Genomic DNA, 18,048 nt, shown 5'->3' with positions numbered 1-18,048 from the left:
GGGGGCTTGGATGATAAACCAAAAGGAGATCTTATTTTGTAGCAAAAAATTTGTGAAATTTCTGGAGTTAGCTGAGAGACATAACGTGGCAGGTGCTTTTATTATTGCCAAGATTTTGTGATTAAATGGTAATAAGGAGCTTAGTATATATAGGGTGTTATGATGGCCTCTATAATCCTGACTAAACACCATGAATATATCATGTATTCAGTTAAACAATCTACAGAATCTCATGATTTTCCTGTTTTCAGTAAAATTGTTCTCAAAATACTTTAAATTCAAGTTTCAAGGTATTTTAAACTTTAATATTCGGTGGTATTGGGCGGATGAGATATTAGGAGAACATAATATAACTCCAGGAAGCTGACTTAATTTTTCCATTTTTGTAGATCTGTATTCTTTCCACCCTTAGAGTGGTGGAACAAGAGAACTGTCATACCTTCGCTCCTTCTAGGTAAGCTGCTACTTATTTTTCTTTTCATCCACCAGGCAATCAGACTGCCATAGGCTGGTTATCAGGCTCTCCCAGCCATAGCTGGAGGTGGAGACTGGGTCTCATTTTTTTCTTTTCTCTTGAGGGCTTAAACCAGTTCTAGGTCTAAGCAAACAGCTAAAATAAAGGTCCCGATACTTCCCAAAGTCCAACGAGCTCTTTCCCAAGGATGATGTGCTCAATAAATGTTACATCATTCACGTTAAAGGTGAGCAGTATTTTGAACTAATTTTGCTTTTTAGCTTTTTAGCTTTTTGATCCGACTACTGAGGTATAAAACAACAATTCTAAATTTGGACATGTTGGGCGGGTAATGAACTGAAGGCAGAATGTCCAAGTGCAGATTTCCATAAGCAACTAGAAACACATAACTGGAACTGCAGAGAGAGGTGTTTTAGATACCTTTGTGCCTTTTTCCACACCCTACTGGCCCAACTTTTGTTTCAACTCTTGCTGAGCCAACCAATTCGTGTATTGGGACCCACTGGGTGCTAATGTATGTATAACCTCAATGTGTTGGAGAGTTAGTCTCAAGAGGCAACCCTTGGTCAAAGGAGAATGGGAGCCAGTACAAATGCTTTCTTTTGTTGGTCAGTTGGGCAATTCTGCAGTGTTTCTTTCATCAACAAGTAGTAGTCAGATGAGGCCCCACTTGCCTATGGCAGTTGCTAATATATTCTCTCCTTCCTTGCTCACTCTCTTTACTGCTGTGCCTTGGTATCACTTCCCAAAGTAAACTTCCTGAGAACAAGCCCACATCAAGAACACACCACAGGCTCTGCTTCCTGAGAGAAATCCAGGGGCTAGAGATGAAGAATAAGAGACAACTAGTAAAATGTGTGGATAAATGCTCGGTTGAAAGAACAGTAAAACCCAGAGAACTTCCCCTATTAAGGCTGAGATGAGTGAAAACAGTTAGCAAAAAGGGATAGATTAATTACTAGTAACAAATAGGAAAGTCATGATAATAATATGTAGGCAGTGATAGGCCAAGAGATCAGAGAGTTAACACATACAAAATAAGTCCTTCCAAATTTTCAATTCTAATCTACCCACTATTTATTTTAGCCTTCTTAGAGTTCTGCCATTATGATGTCATACACTGCTTCAGAACTTTCTGGGTATCATCCCCCTCTCCCCAATATTTCTGATTAAATATGCAGAGGAAGGGAGAGACAGAAAAAGAAGAATGAGGTGTGATGGAGAGAAAGGATCACTCTTAATAGCAAGGCATAAAAAAACACAGATATTCTATACCATGTAACTAGTTAATAAATGTTAAAGTAACATACTTCCAATTTTCTAGTTTCCTTAGTTTGCTTTTGCCAAATGCCTATTCTACATCCCCTAGAAACATTATCTCAATCATCCCTAAAATAGAAGCTCCAGGACCCCTTGAAATATTAGAGAAAATGGGATCTTTGCTTAATAGCTCAACAGAACAAAGTTGCTGAATTGACATGAACAATGAAAGCCATCAAGAATCTCTTCAATCATCTTGTTAGCATTTCTTCCCTTATAGGGAAGCTGTCTTTCATGAACACAAAGAACAAAATGCAAAAAGGTATTCTTGGATTTTTACCTTGAATGGTTCCAGTACCAATTACATATATTCAGTTAATTGTTTCTTTTTACATTTCCCTTGGCATACGTATGTTTAAAGGTGGCCAGAGTCTGTGTCTGCATAGTTTTTTTCACTATTGTTTCTTGAAAGGATATAGAAAGCATACTGGTGAGGAATGTCTACAGCAGCCAATGGGGAATATCAGACTTCTTCCAAAAGTCATTAGTAGCTTTAGCACACAGTTCATAAAATATTCGTATTTATAAAAAGAATTACATCATAAAATCTCAATGCTAATACAAAATCTTTGCAAATTATAAGGTTTAGTTTACTCTTCAAGATTTTTTAATTTTTATTTTTTCATGGATAAACTATTTTATAGTTCTTTTATCTTTTTTTAAATTTTATTTTTTTAACTTAATTTTTTATTTTTTAAATTTACATCCAATTCAAGATGTTTTTTTAAAAGTTAGTATTAAAACAAAATGATTTTATCTTCCCCACAAGCATCTGATAAAACTTAAAAAAATATACTGATAAGACACAAGGATGTAGCTATTGGCTGTTGCACCTTTTAAGCATTTTTATTTTTTAAATATTTTTATTTTTAAAATATTTATTTATTTTTGAGAGAGACAGAGGCAGAATGCAAGTGGGTTAGGGGCAGAGAGAGAGGGAGACACAGAATCCGAAGCAGGCTCCAGGCTCTGGGCTGTCAGCACAGAGCCTGATGCGAGGCTTGAACTCGCAGACTGTGAGATCATGACCTGAGCCAAAGTCGGACAGGCAACCGACTGAGCCACCCAGGCGCCTCTCCTCTTAAGCATTTTTAAAAAAATGTTTATTAAAATTTTTAAAATGTTTATTCATTTTTGAGAGACAGAGAGAGGCAGAGCATGAACAGGAGAGGGATAGAGGGAGAGGGAGACACAGAATCGAAAGCAGGCTCCAGGCTCTGAGCTGTCAGCACAGAGCCTGACGCGGGGCTCAAATCCACAAACCGTGAAATCATGACCTGAACTGAAGTTGGATGCTTAACCCACTGAGCTACCCAGGTGCCCCCACAAATATTTACTTTTGAGAGGGAAAGAAAGAGAGTGCACTCAAGAGCACGTGAGCAGGGGAGGGACAGAGAGAGGAACAGACAGAGAATCCCAAGCAGGCTCTGTGCTGTCAACACAAAGCCCCATACAGGGCTAGATCTCACAAATTGTGAAATCATGATCTGAGCTGAATTCAAGAGTTGGATGCTGAGCCACCTAGGTGTCCCTTAAACATTTTTATACAACAAAGAACACCATAGGTAAGCTTGGGCTGTATTTTTCTTTTATTATACTATGGCAAACTGCTTTTTCAGGAAAAACGTCCAGTTTTTCCATGAGAATTTGAGTATAATAAGATCCTTTAGCCATCTGATGTTAAAGAATATACTATTTGATGCTACATCTGGAAACAAGTATGTTCCAGCAGCAGGTAGACAGCTCCAACTGGGTAAATCAACTTCATTAATTACTGGAACAGAGGCGTATTCTTTTCACAAAGAATTTTTGAGTACATGGGGAAGAGACAATCTGCAACCTGAGTGTAGCTGAGATCTGTGTCCTCCTTTCCCTTTCTCGAGCAAATGTTTCTGATGCAATTAACTATGATGACTCTTGAAGGGAGAGGGGTAAAGGCAGAATGTCATAATTTTAAGGGCATTCAATGTTACAGTATTTATATTTAAAAGATAAAAAAATAAAATAACTGCTGCAGTATCAGTGCAAGTAAAGCTTAGACGTGTAGAAGTCAAACTCCATTTACTATAACAAGTATTCTATTCTATTCTATTATTTTATTTTATTTTTTTTTACTGTAGCAAGTATTCTTAAAGGAGGAGGTTAGCTACTGGAGTGCTAGAATAAAATCAGAGTGGGGTGAGGAGCTGTGGTGGTGGAAAGGGTTGGGATATGTTTAGTGTACCCACAAGGGGGCAGCACACTGACAAAGGCCTGTGAAGCATGGCCCCAAGTTCCTTGATCCTTCTATCCATGTCTTTCTACCAATTTCTTAGTATCTCATTTTCTGTTATCATTGCCTACCTGGAAAGCTGGCCGAAAGTTTTAGGAAGAAGGGAAAGGGAACATCATCTAAACTGTCTCATAACTGCTTTTTACTCACTAACAGGGGAAAGTCAGAAAAAGCAGGTGAGGAAGAAAGAAACAAATGGAAGGAAGAGCTAAAACAGGGTGGAGAATATGGACAAAAGGATGGAATCGTTCTCATTTCCCCATTCCTATTAATCCTCCCTTCATGACTGACCAAAAAAGTTATGTCTTTATTCATTTTATAAATAGAATCTGGATGAGGTACATGAAGTATATCCAGTTAGGATTATTGTACATTCACAGGTTATCTTAAAATTCACAAAAATGACAAATAAACCTAGCCGGTCTTATTAAATGTAGTCTGTGAATAGTCTACTAATTGGGCTGTAAAAGCACAAGCAAATGATAATAGTGTACTCCAAAATGAAACAAAAAGCAGAAGATAATTCTGCTATATAATTAGTATAGCTTTTGTTGTTTTTAAAAACACTTTAGTACAGAACTCATCCTCAAAATGTGGTTAATCAGAAGCCAAATTATACTGCTCAAGTTATGGGGGACCAGAAGTCAAGATTTTTGGATTGACTGTATAATATGCAGATCTTCAGAATTACAGGGTAAGGCATTTTTATTTTTCATTTGTTATAACCATTCTGATATCAGAAATGAATTTACCTCTGAAGCAACTCAGAAACCACACTTGGTTCTATTTTTCATGGACAGTGATAGCAACTGAGAGAATTTCAATCAATAAAAAACTTTCTTTTGACTAGCTCCCAAGAGGCAGGAGAAAGACTACATTTTGCTGCTGGCCTTAAGTTATTCTAACGATGTATTTGAGCTAGGAGAGCAAGTGTTGAAAGTGAGTATTAATTAGTACATGTTCATTTGTAGGACATATTGTATAAATGTGACCAGAGCCTTTTCTTTTGACTTTCAGATTTTAAAATCTAGCTTCCAATTTCTAGTTATGAAAAAACTGCTGATTTTTTTATATACTGGGCAAACAATAATGCCTAGAAAAACAACAGACTTGGCAATCTAAAATAAGTTACTGGCAGTAACAAGATTAAAAGCTGGAAATGCTTTCTTTTTTTTTTTAAACTAGAAGTGTTTGAGCTGAATGAAAAAAATTTCATTAAAATGGAAAATGATCGAGAATTCTTTTTATATAACTTAATAACTTTACTGTTGATATAAAATATAGAACGGTTCAAAAGTAAATGTTTCATTTACATTAAATGTAATTATTTGAAACCATAAAAAATTTTGATTTATTTAAAGAGGGATTTTTCTTTAGGAAATCTTAAGGATCTATATATTTAGGCATATCTGAGTTTCTGGGCAAAGTTTCCACCTTGTTTCTATATGTTATCTATTTATTGCCTAAAAATGGCCCAAATTTTTCCATCAGAAACAGTCTTATTTTGATCATGCAAATTAGCATTCAAACAATTACTGTAGTTCTTTTCATTACTACATTTTAAAATTGGACTAATATAGTTTTATTTCAAGATCTCATATAAAAAAAGGCAACTACTAGAAAACCTCTGCTGATGTGTAGAGGGAATAGAGAGGATCACTTAAAAGTCAAGATTTTTAGAGGCCACCTGTAGACCACTAGCCTGGTCCTCTCCAACAACAAAGGCTCAGTGGAGCACACTTCCAGAGTACCAAGGGCAATAGAAACCTCAATCTGATCTGGGTCACTTGGGTAAAGGGAAGAAACAGCTCAACCCGGGAAAGGGAGTTGAGGAGAAGTATCTTAGCAAATGGTGGTGTTTTCAATATATTCACCTGTCTTTTCCTAGGATTTCTTTTTTTACGTTTATTTATTTTGAGAGAGGGAGAACATGCATGCGTAAGCAGGGGAGGGAGAGACAGAGAGGGAGGGAGAGAATCCCAAGCAGGCTCTGTGCTGACGGCTCAGAGTTGAAATCAAGAGGTGGATTCTTAACCAACTGAGCCACCCAGGCGCCCCTCTTAAGATTTTTTTTTTTTTCAGTTTCTCTATGCTCAACGTGGGGCTTGAACTCACAACCCGGAGAGTCACATGTTCCACGCACTGAGCCAGCTAGCAAGCACTGGGATTTTCTAAAGCTCTTTGTCTCTGTAATTCTAGTTTTGATTTATTGAGGTAAGTAATAAATTATAATGAACCACTAGGTTTATTTCCAGAGATACTATATAACTTTAGATTCACATTTATATCATTGTTTTTTACACCTAATTTTTGAAATATCCCCTTATTTTTCAGAACTATTGCTAGCTTTACAGACAAAAGAGCTTTTATGCAAGTTATTTACCAATGCATCTTAGAAGCTTTCTTGGCAGTGTGGCATTTTGAGGGAAGGCTTCGTGTCTTTATTAGATTACTTTCAAAGTGTGAATATACACCGTGGTTAAATTTCAACAGCAGTCTCTGGAGTGGAGACTGGAATTCGGACTCATGAAATGCTGATTTCTAATGCTTTCCAATTGGCAAAATCATGACAAAAACATGTTGTGGGACAAAAAATAAACTCTAAAAGTATATTTCTTTTAAAAATTATCAAACACGATTGAACAGTTTTTAAAGGGTCATCCTAATGCAAAATCCCTCTTTAAATAGAACTAATTTAAAGCAGTACCTTATTATTTTAAGGAGGCAAATATAAATATGTAAACATCTGTCTTACGACATTTTCCACAGTAACCTCTTTCATTTGGTAAATGCTCAAGTTTGAATTGTTTTGAAACAGGCTAAAACAAGTTATAGCTTAATTTATATAGATAAAAAATGCATTCACAGGACGAAATTCAGTGTTTAAGAACATATCAAAAGCTCCCATAAAATTAAAATTAAATATTAATAGAGAATTTCATAAAAACTAAAATATGGAAAAAGCAGTCCCTGTTCATGAACTGCCATTCACCCTAACCATCCGCACTCACTGCCACCACTGAGGAAATGGTAGGAACTATAGCCCACTGTAAAAATGATTCTACAGAGCTTAGTGAAGACCAAACACCAGGAGATGGCAAACAAGGGCTGAAGTTACAGAATTAAAAATGGTCACCACACTTTTCACCCATAGCGAAACTACCCTTTGAGAGCACAGTACACCCGCCCCCTCTTGATCTTCCAACAAGGCATTCACAGTTTGGTACCTAGTTCTTTAATCAGGTCAACCCCAAGCAGAGATAAACCTAATGAGTAGGAGCTTTCTTGGGATAAGAGAAGGGAAGTCTAGAGAATTCAGGCTCCCAATTTTCCAGCGACCCAGTATTGCTCCTTACACTCACAACTATCCTTTTTACTTGTTTATTTTGGTATTACTGAATTCACCGTTAGGAATTTCTTATTCTGTTACTTATAAAAGTCATGCTATTAGTTCCAAATAACCTGGAAAACTAAACTACATTTGAAAAGTTCTATTAGGTACTTTAAGCAAAAAAATTCTACAAATCCCACCTGATGATCCAAATATATGGTGTTCCTTTGAAGATGATGTGAAAGAATTTCATTCTAGTAGGCATCAATCAAGAAACAAAGGGATAGAGAAAGAGGGTGTAGAATTCATGAAAAGGTCAATTTTGAAATAAGAAAAACAGGTAGTTTACCACAACCTATTATATCATGGTACACAATTTTCACATACATGCTCCCTGTAAATTGTACAGATGACATATTAAATTATTAAAAATTACACTTAGTTTTGTAAGAAATTAAATAGACATGCACAGAAGCTAAAATATTCAGCAGGAAAATCCTTCAAATGGCTTTGGCAGATTCAATGTTAGAAGTTTTACATGTTAATACTTTTCTGTGACACAGTACGACTTCTTTGGATGTTTCTCATATAACCAGAGGCTATTAAACCCTTTGAGAAATGTTTGCATGTGTTCATTCTTTTAGTCAAGAACAAAAGAAATATCTTAATCTCTGACATTTATAAGGCAGTATTATTACAGTTACAACCAATTTTCAACTCATTACTTTCCAGGAAATTATAGGACTTTTCAATCATCTGTTTCATCAGCTGTGGAAGCTACGGTACAAGGGGAATGAAGTCTGTATGCATTTCCTTCCTCACGACCAAAAGTTGGTGGGTGAGTGGGCTGGAAGGCCAAGAAGAAATCCATCCTACCCGTATTTCCCTTTAATAACATATAAATAAGTGAATTCTCAAAGGGTCAATAGGAGATCATAATGTCACTGCAATGATTGTATGGGCTCATGCTCAACACTAATGACACCGATCAGACTGATTAACGAATGGCTCAAGGTAAGTGGTAATGGCAGATGACACATACAAAACTCTTCATAGCTGACCTTTGGGCTGTGGGCCTCAAGTTTCAGCTGCATGAGCTGTGCTAATGTATGCTCCCGGACACTACTCAGTTCGGCCTGCTGCCGTCTCAGCTTTATTAGCAGCAGCGTAAGCTCCTCTGGCTGAAGGAGTACAATTTAAGAATCCAAACAGTGGAAAACAGATTAATTGTTGTCTTAAGTGACAGATATTAAACCAAGATTTCTTGGCAAGTTTCCTCTTACGGTTGACATCAAACATAGTGCCTAGGCACTATGATGATAGGTCCTACATAAATGCATAGATATCTAGAGAAATAGAAGGAACAGTGTTACTTTAAAAGATACAGCAAAACAACAGTATATTAAGGCACTTTCTCAGAATTCATGAGAGAATACTAAATGTTAAGTATTAAAAAGCACAATGCCAAAAAACAACTGTAAAGGTTTGTACATAAGAGTTATTAAAAAATTATCATTAAAAGATATTTTTAAGTGATGCCTAAGACTTTTACAGCAATAGAACAATAACTGCATGTCCAACATTCTATTTTAGAGACAGAAGGTAAATAAAAAGCATTCAAATTCATGTAAAACTTGGATGATATCTTCATATTAAACTCAGTACCTGGGGTCTATTAATTGCTTCCCAGTTATATTTCTAAATGTCACTGCTAATGCATTCACAGGATATTTTAAATAACCAAAGATCAGTTTTTATTTTTTAGGGGGGGGGGGGAAGGACACCGTTTAATACCAACAGAAAGGTTCCATGAGTACATAAACTCTCCTCCCACACTCTGGTTCCTGATTGGTTACTATGAACACTAAGACGAATAAATTTTCAAAGGTAGATAAAATTCCTTAACAGGCCAATCTGATACATTTTTCTTTGTAGAAATGCAATAAAGTATGGTCATTGGCAGTCTTATAGGCCGTAAAATATTATTTGATGTTTCTGTGAGCTTTGTTATGATTAAAAACTGCAGATGGGCAAGAGAGAGACTCATCACTTCAGGGCTACAGCGTGGTCTTAAAACTTCCAGGCCAAAAAATGGTCCTGAGATTGATTTATATTGCCTATAACACAGTATTACACCAGCTCTCTTCTGTTCTGTTCATTTGCCATGTCTTTATATTCTATACAATTTTTTTAAGGGACAGAAATAATTTTTAACTGTTATTTGAAATTTTATATGAAATTTTATTGCCTTTAGGTAAGAAAAATGTCAGAAGTAAGTAAGAGTTACTACGGGATTCTTCAGATTAAGCTATCTATGTAGATGAGACAATGCTCTTTTATATTAAAGAGTAAAAGAATATGTGTGTGACTTAAGGAAGAAATTTCACGACAGGAGAAGAATAACTGCTTTTGTTCTGATGCCAACCACATCTGGTGACCTCGTGACTATGGGAGAGCCCAGGTCTTATGACCACCATATCAAGCTCTTGAGGTCTTGCCAAGGAGAAGGTAGGGTCGTGTAAGGGATTCAGACAGTCTTAAGACCCAGAGTGGTATTTGAAAAAAATATCAAAAGAAGGAATTTTGAAACTCTGGTTTATTATTTACTGAGTTAAAAAGATTAAGAAATTTTCAAAAGGATGAAAGATTCCAGTAAGTTTGCTACATATTTGAATTTTGAGGCAAAATAAAAACGGGCACATTTTTTGACCCACAAAGGTGATAAGTACATTTTATCCTAACTATCCACTAGAGGGAGCAAGGCAGAAGATAAAAATTCATAAGACGATACTTAGCATTATCTTATGATAAATGTCTGTTTCTTGGCAGATCACCAATCTAATATTTAAAAATTACAACATTTAAAAGTTTTCAGTTTTACTCAAGCAATATTTATAACCTTTAATAAATAAGCTGGAAACAGTTTAAAGCCAGGACACCTGTCTTATATCTTAGCATGTAAAAGACTCAGAGATGAAATAAAACAACATCTGCAAAACACATAAGAGGAATTTGTTTTGATTCCTGCAGGAAGAGAATTTTAAATGAACAACTATATAGATCCTCAAATCACATCTTCACAGGAACTGAGACTACCTACTGATATTAATGCACAGATAAAACAATGCCATTAAAATAAAATGAAGTAATGAAAGTCATCTTTTCTATTTAATGTGAAGAATAACAGTGTCCTGGTAATAAAACTCCTTCCCAATTTGAACATAATACTGACAATGAAATGGTAATGGTAAGTACTTGCTTGCACCTAGTATTTTTATAGTCTCTCTCTGCATAAATATGTAAATCAGTTTTTTCCTCTCTAAAGTAGTTAATCTATGCAAAAATGTATGGGAGAAACTTTTTTTAATTTTAAAATTTTATTTATCTGAGAGAGAGAGAGAGAGAGAGAATGACTGTATGTGGGGGAGGGGTAGGGAGAGAGGGAGAGAGAGAATCTCAAGCAGGCTCCATGCTGCCAGCAAAGAGCCTGATGTGGGGCTCAATCCCACTAACTGTGAGATCAGGACCTGAGCTGAAATCAAGACTCGGATGCTTAACCGACTAAGCCACCCAAGTGTCCCCTAGGAGAGACTTCTTAATAGGCCCATAGTGTGACTACACACGGTTGCTTGCTAGATTTGTTCCACTAATCAACAACTCCAACTTCGGTTTTAAGAATCAGGGAATCGGGGCACATGGGTGGCTCAGTCAATTGTGCATCCGACTCTTAATTTCGGCTTGGGTCATAACCTCACGGTTCGTGGGTTCGAGACCCCATGTCGGGCTCTGCCCTGACAGTGCAGGGCCTGCTTGGGATTCTCTCTCTCAGTCCCTTCCCACTTGTGTGCTCCCTTTCTCTCTCAAAATAAATAAACTTAAAAAAAAAAAAAAAAAAAAAAAAGAAGAAGGAGGTAATCAGCATCCAACGAAGTAAAGAAACCCACCCAGGTTATACAATAAGCCCTGAAAATATAATCTCATATTTAGGCAATATGACATTTTGGGAGATTTCTCTAGTCAGATAGAGAAGTGGCTGCACGATCCCAAACTCTTCTGATGAGCTCTCTTTCACAAAAGTAGCAACAGTTTTTCTTTGGGAGGAACCTCTCTGAAAATTCAAACTTAAATGCTCTGTAAGATATGTGCTATCATGTGTAGCACATAAATAAAACATGATATGATAAATAAAAATACTGAACTCACCGTTTTGCCTTGGAGGCTCTGGGGACTAACAGACTGTAAAGTCAGGCCAGCTGGCATTGACCTTCTGTCAGGCACATAGACATGCTAGGAAAATAAAGGTACAATATAAATTCTGTGGTCAATGTCAATGATGAGAAATCTTAAACTTACATTATAAAATATCATTTAAAATTTGTTATTAGTGCTTATGAAAGTAGATATTAAAAGTTAGTTGCAAATGTTATCTGAAACTGTATCAATGACCTTTTCACATTAACAGCTATTACTTTACAGGCATACCTAGGAGATACTGTGAGTTCAGTTCCTGACTACTACAATTAAGTGAATTATGCAATAAAGTGAGTCAAATGAGTTTTTTGGGCTCCCATTGCATGTACAAGTTATGTTTGCACTATGCTATTAAATGTGCAAAGGCATTATGTCTAAAAAAAAAATATATATATATATATATATATATATACACACACACACACACACACCTTAATTAAAAGATACTTTACTGCAAGAAATGCTAACCATCATCTGAGCTTTCAGTGAATTGTAATCACTGATGACAGATCCCCATAACAAATATAACAGTAAAAGAATGGTTTGAAATAATGTGAGAATTACCAAAACATGACAGAGACAGAAGTGAGCAAATGCTGTGGGAAAAATGGTGCTGACAGACTTGCATGACACAGAATGGGAGCAAACTTTAAATCTGTAGAAAATGCAGCACCTACAAAGTGCAATAAAGCGAAGCACACAAGAATGAGGTATGCCTGGTGTTTACGCTTTAAATGAATTTTTTACCCATCTGTGATTTTGTAATAGCAAACTCTGGTCATGTGGAAAGTGCTGGTTCGGTGAATTCTGCAGATGTTGACACGTATCAGTACACAATACCAGTAACACACATTTGTTAATACTGCTGATCTTTAAGCACCAGAAAGCTGTCAAGCTCACAGTGGCAGATACAACATTTCCAAAATTCTAATTTTTGCTTGAAAGCTCAAATTTGTCATCAGTGACAAATACTGTTGGTTGTTTTCCTGGAAGTGACAGGATAGCATTTCACTCTGAGAAGTGTCTGTCAAATACCGAGTGTGAACAACCGTAGTGTGTCTGTCATTCATCTTTTCAAGTAAAAATGGTGTTTCAGGAAAAAAGGAGCTAGTTCAGCTTGCAACTCAATCACACGTATCTTTTTCTGAGTCAACCTTGATGTTAGTAGTTTGGTACGCAAGAGAAATTGCTTTATGCACCGTTTCCCATTTCATCACACACACTATGAAAATGATGTATAATGAAAGGTCAAGATTGAATAAAATTATCTTTCATTGCTTCATCAAAGGGATTTTTAAGTGAATTTAAAAATTCACAGTTGGGAGCTGCCCCCCTGATTTACGCTAATGTGCCAGTACCCATCGTTGCTTTTGCACTCAGAAAATGGTAACGCAATGAATGATGTCTTATTATTGCCATTATAAAAATAGTTTTGAGCTTACAGACTAGACTCCTTGCAAGGGTCATGGGAACCCCACAGGGGTCCACGGACATATTTTGGGAACCAATGATCGCATCAAGGAAAATGACAGGAGAGTTTGAAAGAAAATTTTGGCAATGTTTAAGAAGTTTTTTGGGAAGAGGAGTAGACCAGTAGTTGATTAGGAACTAGACAGAGAGCATACATTCATTTTATATTTGTTTTTGAAACAGATGATACATTTAGGTCAAAAATAATAAAAAATGCTAATTCCCAGGAGAACATGTTTCAACCACACACTACTGAATCAGATTTCTCTTAAATACTGTTACCATTTTTTTTTTTTTTAAATCAAAGATGATTTAGTTGTTGGATGTACAAAGTGACAAAACACTGAACTCTGTTATGATGGAGTTCAACCTGAGCCTTTTTTGGTGAGGCAAACTAAGGCTTCCTCCAAGAAGAAAAATTCCTGACTGACTCATTCATTTCTAACTAATGCTTATTTATGGAAAACATACACCTTATTTATATCAAACATATACTTTATGCAATGTTATAACTGAAGGATTCAGTCTGTCAGAGGGATAAGAAAAGGTACATTTTAAAATGGTGTAAAGTAAGAAATTCTTTAGAATTAAAAAGAAAATGACAGAAAAATTCCTTTTCATTTTAGGATAGACATTAAACAACTGGCTGCATACAGGCTGAATGATCAAAACATGTGCTTTAGAATTATAAAAAGCTAACCAACACAAAAGCTAATTATTTGAATTAACTCCAAATAATCTACTAAGCAATGCTTAAACCAACTTCATGTACAAATTAAAACATGATCTCTATGTGTATCTTAATTTTTAAAAAGTATATATGCCACCCTGCATTGTTATCCTAATATTAAATTGGGTACATAAGGAGATGATTTCAATAAGCCATATATGCAGCTGGTTAGAAGAGATTAGCACTTTTCTTTAAAAAAAGTTTATTCATTTTAAGAGAAACCAAGAGTAAGAGTGAGAGAGTGGATGGGGGGAGGGGCAGAGAGAGGGAGAGAGAATCCCAAGCATGCTCTGCGCTAACAGTGGGGCTCAATCTCATGGTCTCATGAACCACAAGATCCTGACCTAAGCCTATACCAAGAGTCGAATGCCTAACCAACTGAGCTACACAGGCGCCCTGAGCTCAGCACTTTTATCTTAGCAAAGTGCAGGATGAACCTGATGCAAGAATACAGGTATGCTGCTGGAAGAGGACAGGAATAGAATTTTCCAGTGTGTGAAGAGCCAATAAAAATGCAAGCGGTCTTAACCTACATGGAAAGCTGATGACATAGGCTATGGAGCATAGAAGAATGCATAACACATCTGCTCAAAATAAACATTTTTGTGCTCTTAAAAGATGATGTGTTGCAAGCTTAGGTTTTTACATGTGAGATTCTGACACTAGAGATTATGCTTTTTTAATTTTAATTTTTTAAAAAAGACATTTATGATTTTTTAAAAAGTTTATTTATTTATTTTTTTTGAGAGAGAGAGAGAGAGAGAGAGAGAATATGAATGCATGCCAGGGGGAGGGGCAGAGAGACAGAATCCCAAGCAGGCTCTGCACTGTCAGCACAGAGACCCATGGCGGGGCTCAAACTCACAAACTGTGAGATCATGACCTGAACTGAAACCAAGAATCGGACGCTTAAACAACTAAGCCACCCAGGCGTCCCATATTCTTCCTTAATTTTTAAAACAAAGGAGCTGCCTTGCCTACCTAGTTTTTTGTCTCTCCCGTTAAGAAAAAAGAATAGGTGGACAGAAATAAAACACAACATCCGTAAAGTAGTAGTTAACACAAGATTAGCAGATATGTTACCTTAGGGTGATGGGCCCTGTGCCTGCGGTCTATCGTCACATCTCCTCTCTGAATTGGCGAAGACACTTCCGGTCTGTATGTTCGTTGAGGGGAGTATCCCTGATAAGCAGCTATTGACCCATGGGAAGGTGATGTGGGAATAGAGTGCATTGTCTGATCAGAAATATTAACCATGGTTTTAGGACTGGTCAAAGTACCGTGACGAGGGAGGGTGCTCTGCTTATTATAAAACTGACGCTGCTGCCATTCGTAAAGCTGCCACATCGTGTCATCTCTCATTGATCTCCGTTTCTCTTCTGCTCCAGGCCCTACTGTTTTGTCACGAGTGGAAGGGGTTACACTGCAGATGCTTTCAGGCCGGGTCTTGCTGTTTCTGGGGAGTGTTCTGTAACCTTCTGGATAGCGGGCCATAACCTGGGCTCTGTGGCTTGGCATATTTCTTGGTAACGTTTGGTATGAAATGACTCTAAAATTAAAAAAAAAAAAAAAATTGAAATATAAAAATGAAGAAGAGAGTTGTTTTCCAGATTCTAAATTAGAGTAAATTTTTTTTTCCTGCCGGTAAGTAAAGTATATCTTGGGACTTACTTTTAAAAAGTTGATCAAAATATTACACAGGGTATAAAATATTAACGAACACATTTCGACCTTTTTATGAAATTCAATTTGATGACTTTACTACATTAAGTAAAAAGTATCTTTGTTATTTACATAAAAGACTGTTAGTTCCACACAACGTGCAGTTTGGTTAAAAAAAGGAAAAATACTTATTTGTAAGAATATCCAAGATCTAATCTTAAGTTTGTCTCTGTATCTTGTTTTTATATAAACAAACTCCTAGGCTCTTTTCAAAAGGTAAGTAAGAATGGAATACTGAAGGGTTTGAGTTGTCTTATAGAGCAAGAAGACAGGAAATGAATCCCTGCAGGTATATGTGACTCCTCTATTACAATGTTTCTTTCAGAAAGCAGGACTATTTCTGGGAAGAAGCGCATCAGTACATTTGTGGTGTGAAGAGAAAACTCTCCTTGATATCTTTTCTTAATTTGAAAAATAAAAGTGACTGGAAGCTAAAGCTCGAAATTTAACTATTTATTTATTTATTTTTTTAATTTATTATTATTATTTTTTTTAGCGTTTATTTATTTTTGAGACAGAGAGAGACAGAGCATGAAAGGGGGAGGGGCAGAGAGAGGGAGACACAGAATCGGAAGCAGGCTCCAGGCTCTGAGCCATCAGCCCAGAGCACGACGTGGCGCTCGAACTCACGGACCGCGAGATCGTGACCTGAGCCGAAGTCGGACGCTTAACCGACTGAGCCACCCAGGCGCCCCGTAATTTAACTATTTAAAGACAAAACACTTAAACATGGTAATATCCAGATATACAACTGCAAATCTCAGGAGTTTTACATGTTTCTAGCATGGAAATGAATATTCCACCTTGGTATAAATATTTGTGGCAGGCTTTTTAAAGCAATCTAAAAATTCTCATGTATATTAAGCATCTAAAATAAAGTTCTGTTAAAATGCTATATTTTTGGACATGGATACATAAGGCATATTACTAAGCACAGATTTCCTAATGTTTCCTGAAATGAGAGAATAAAGTAGAATTTTAGTTTACAATTTTTAAAAAAGACTCTGTGATAAAAACACTGTTTTAACTATCCTTTGCTAACCTCATGCTAGGTCAGATACATTATATAAAAAAGTTTCTTAAAAAGTTAGGATTTGTGTTCCCCCATTATCTTCAGAGGTAAGAATAAGGTGCAATTACAATTCAAATTCTACATGCAAACACAATCTTTTTAATAACAATAACCACAATAAAATCAAGATTTAAAAGATCAATATTAATCATAAGTATTCATCTTGCTAGCATCTACACTTGGCATAAATCTATATTCTAATATAAAATGTAATTCAATCAACTAAATGTGGGGGAGTTGGGCCCCCATACACCCAGGTTTTCCAACCTCTTCTTTCAACATTAACACATTTCTTCTGTGCACTGTATTTTCAACATAGAGTGTAGTCTGCAATTGTGCATGCATGATTGCATACTATTTTGCTGCCTCCTACTGGGTGTTAAAATGTCAAAAAAGGTGGTGATTACATAGGCCAGAAAGGGTAGAAGACTTAATGCGTAAATTACCTGACCACACTCTTTCACCATCTGGGAATCCTTGGCTGATAAGCTGGATGTCAGAGCTGTTTGACCCAAAGACTGTTGTCAGTGACAATGTGTAAACACTAATGTACCGTAGTAAAAAAAGATTTCATTGTGATGATTAGGTGTAATGAATTGGGTGCGTTTGAGCTAAGAGGAATGGTGATAATAAAAATCCCTGCATAATTTGTGCCTACGAGGGCAGTAAAATTATGTTACCTTTACAAAAACACCAGAGGAAGTCTCAAGTTAAATACACTTTTTTGTGGCTTAAAGCACCCACAGAGGGGATAATGCTGTGAAAAATATGACAAAATAATAAAGTGGGAAAAAGCAGCTGATCAAGAGTCAGGAGGGCCAAGATTCTTGCTCTCCTACTTATGTATAAGGAGACCTTGGATGAATTACATCTTCTGGGACTCAGAGAATGTTAGAGAGCATGGTGTTTTTGTTTTGTTTTGGTGGGGGTGGTGTGTGGAAAAGACCAAGAGCACACACTTCTTTTAATGTTTTCTCCTTTTTAAAGTGATCTCTATACCCAATGTGAGGCTTGTACTCATGACCCTGAGATCAAGAATCACAGGCTCTTCCAACTGAGCCAGCCAGGCGTCCCTCATGCTCCTTTTAATATGTGGGTTAAAGGAAGAGTTAGTGAGCCCACTAGGAGTGGCATGTGAGCTCTTGCTTCCTTAAGCAGCACTCTTTTCATTATGCCAATGATTCCTAGACTTTTGGATTTAATGAAGAAGCAAAACAATCCTTCTATGTAAAAAATTTTCCCCAAACCACGAAAATTATTTTAAAAACTTTACTCTTTAATTAAAAATAAAAATACACCTGGAAGGGCATAATCTTAAAATGCTACTAGAGTCCTTCATATGATACTCAAATCTAGCAAACTGAAACTTTGGGAGATTTGGTTTTCTCATCTATGAGATGATGTG

General features: G+C 36.4%; 1 protein-coding gene across 10 annotated transcripts in view; it reads right to left on the bottom strand.

The window, feature by feature from the left end:
- Positions 1 to 18,048, bottom strand: part of PLEKHA5 (pleckstrin homology domain containing A5) — a 241,300-nt gene that overhangs the window by 55,371 nt on the left and 167,881 nt on the right. For 9 of the 10 annotated variants that reach the window (XM_049625159.1, XM_049625163.1, XM_049625162.1 and 6 more), the window contains 2 exons: positions 14,933 to 15,398; positions 11,602 to 11,685 (listed from right to left, as the gene is read on the bottom strand). In XM_049625159.1, coding sequence (XP_049481116.1) covers positions 11,602 to 11,685; positions 14,933 to 15,398 — 550 coding nt within the window. Of the gene's footprint in view, positions 1 to 7,598; positions 7,653 to 8,459; positions 8,580 to 11,601; positions 11,686 to 14,932; positions 15,399 to 18,048 lie in introns of all 10 variants that reach the window. The other variant, XM_049625171.1, reaches the window with a different exon arrangement.

The sequence above is a fragment of the Panthera uncia genome, chromosome B4 (assembly GCF_023721935.1).
Source record: "Panthera uncia isolate 11264 chromosome B4, Puncia_PCG_1.0, whole genome shotgun sequence".
Lineage (NCBI taxonomy): Eukaryota > Metazoa > Chordata > Mammalia > Carnivora > Felidae > Panthera > Panthera uncia.
The sequence above is the reverse complement of the archived record's forward strand: the minus strand, read 5'-3'. Positions and strand labels throughout refer to the sequence as shown.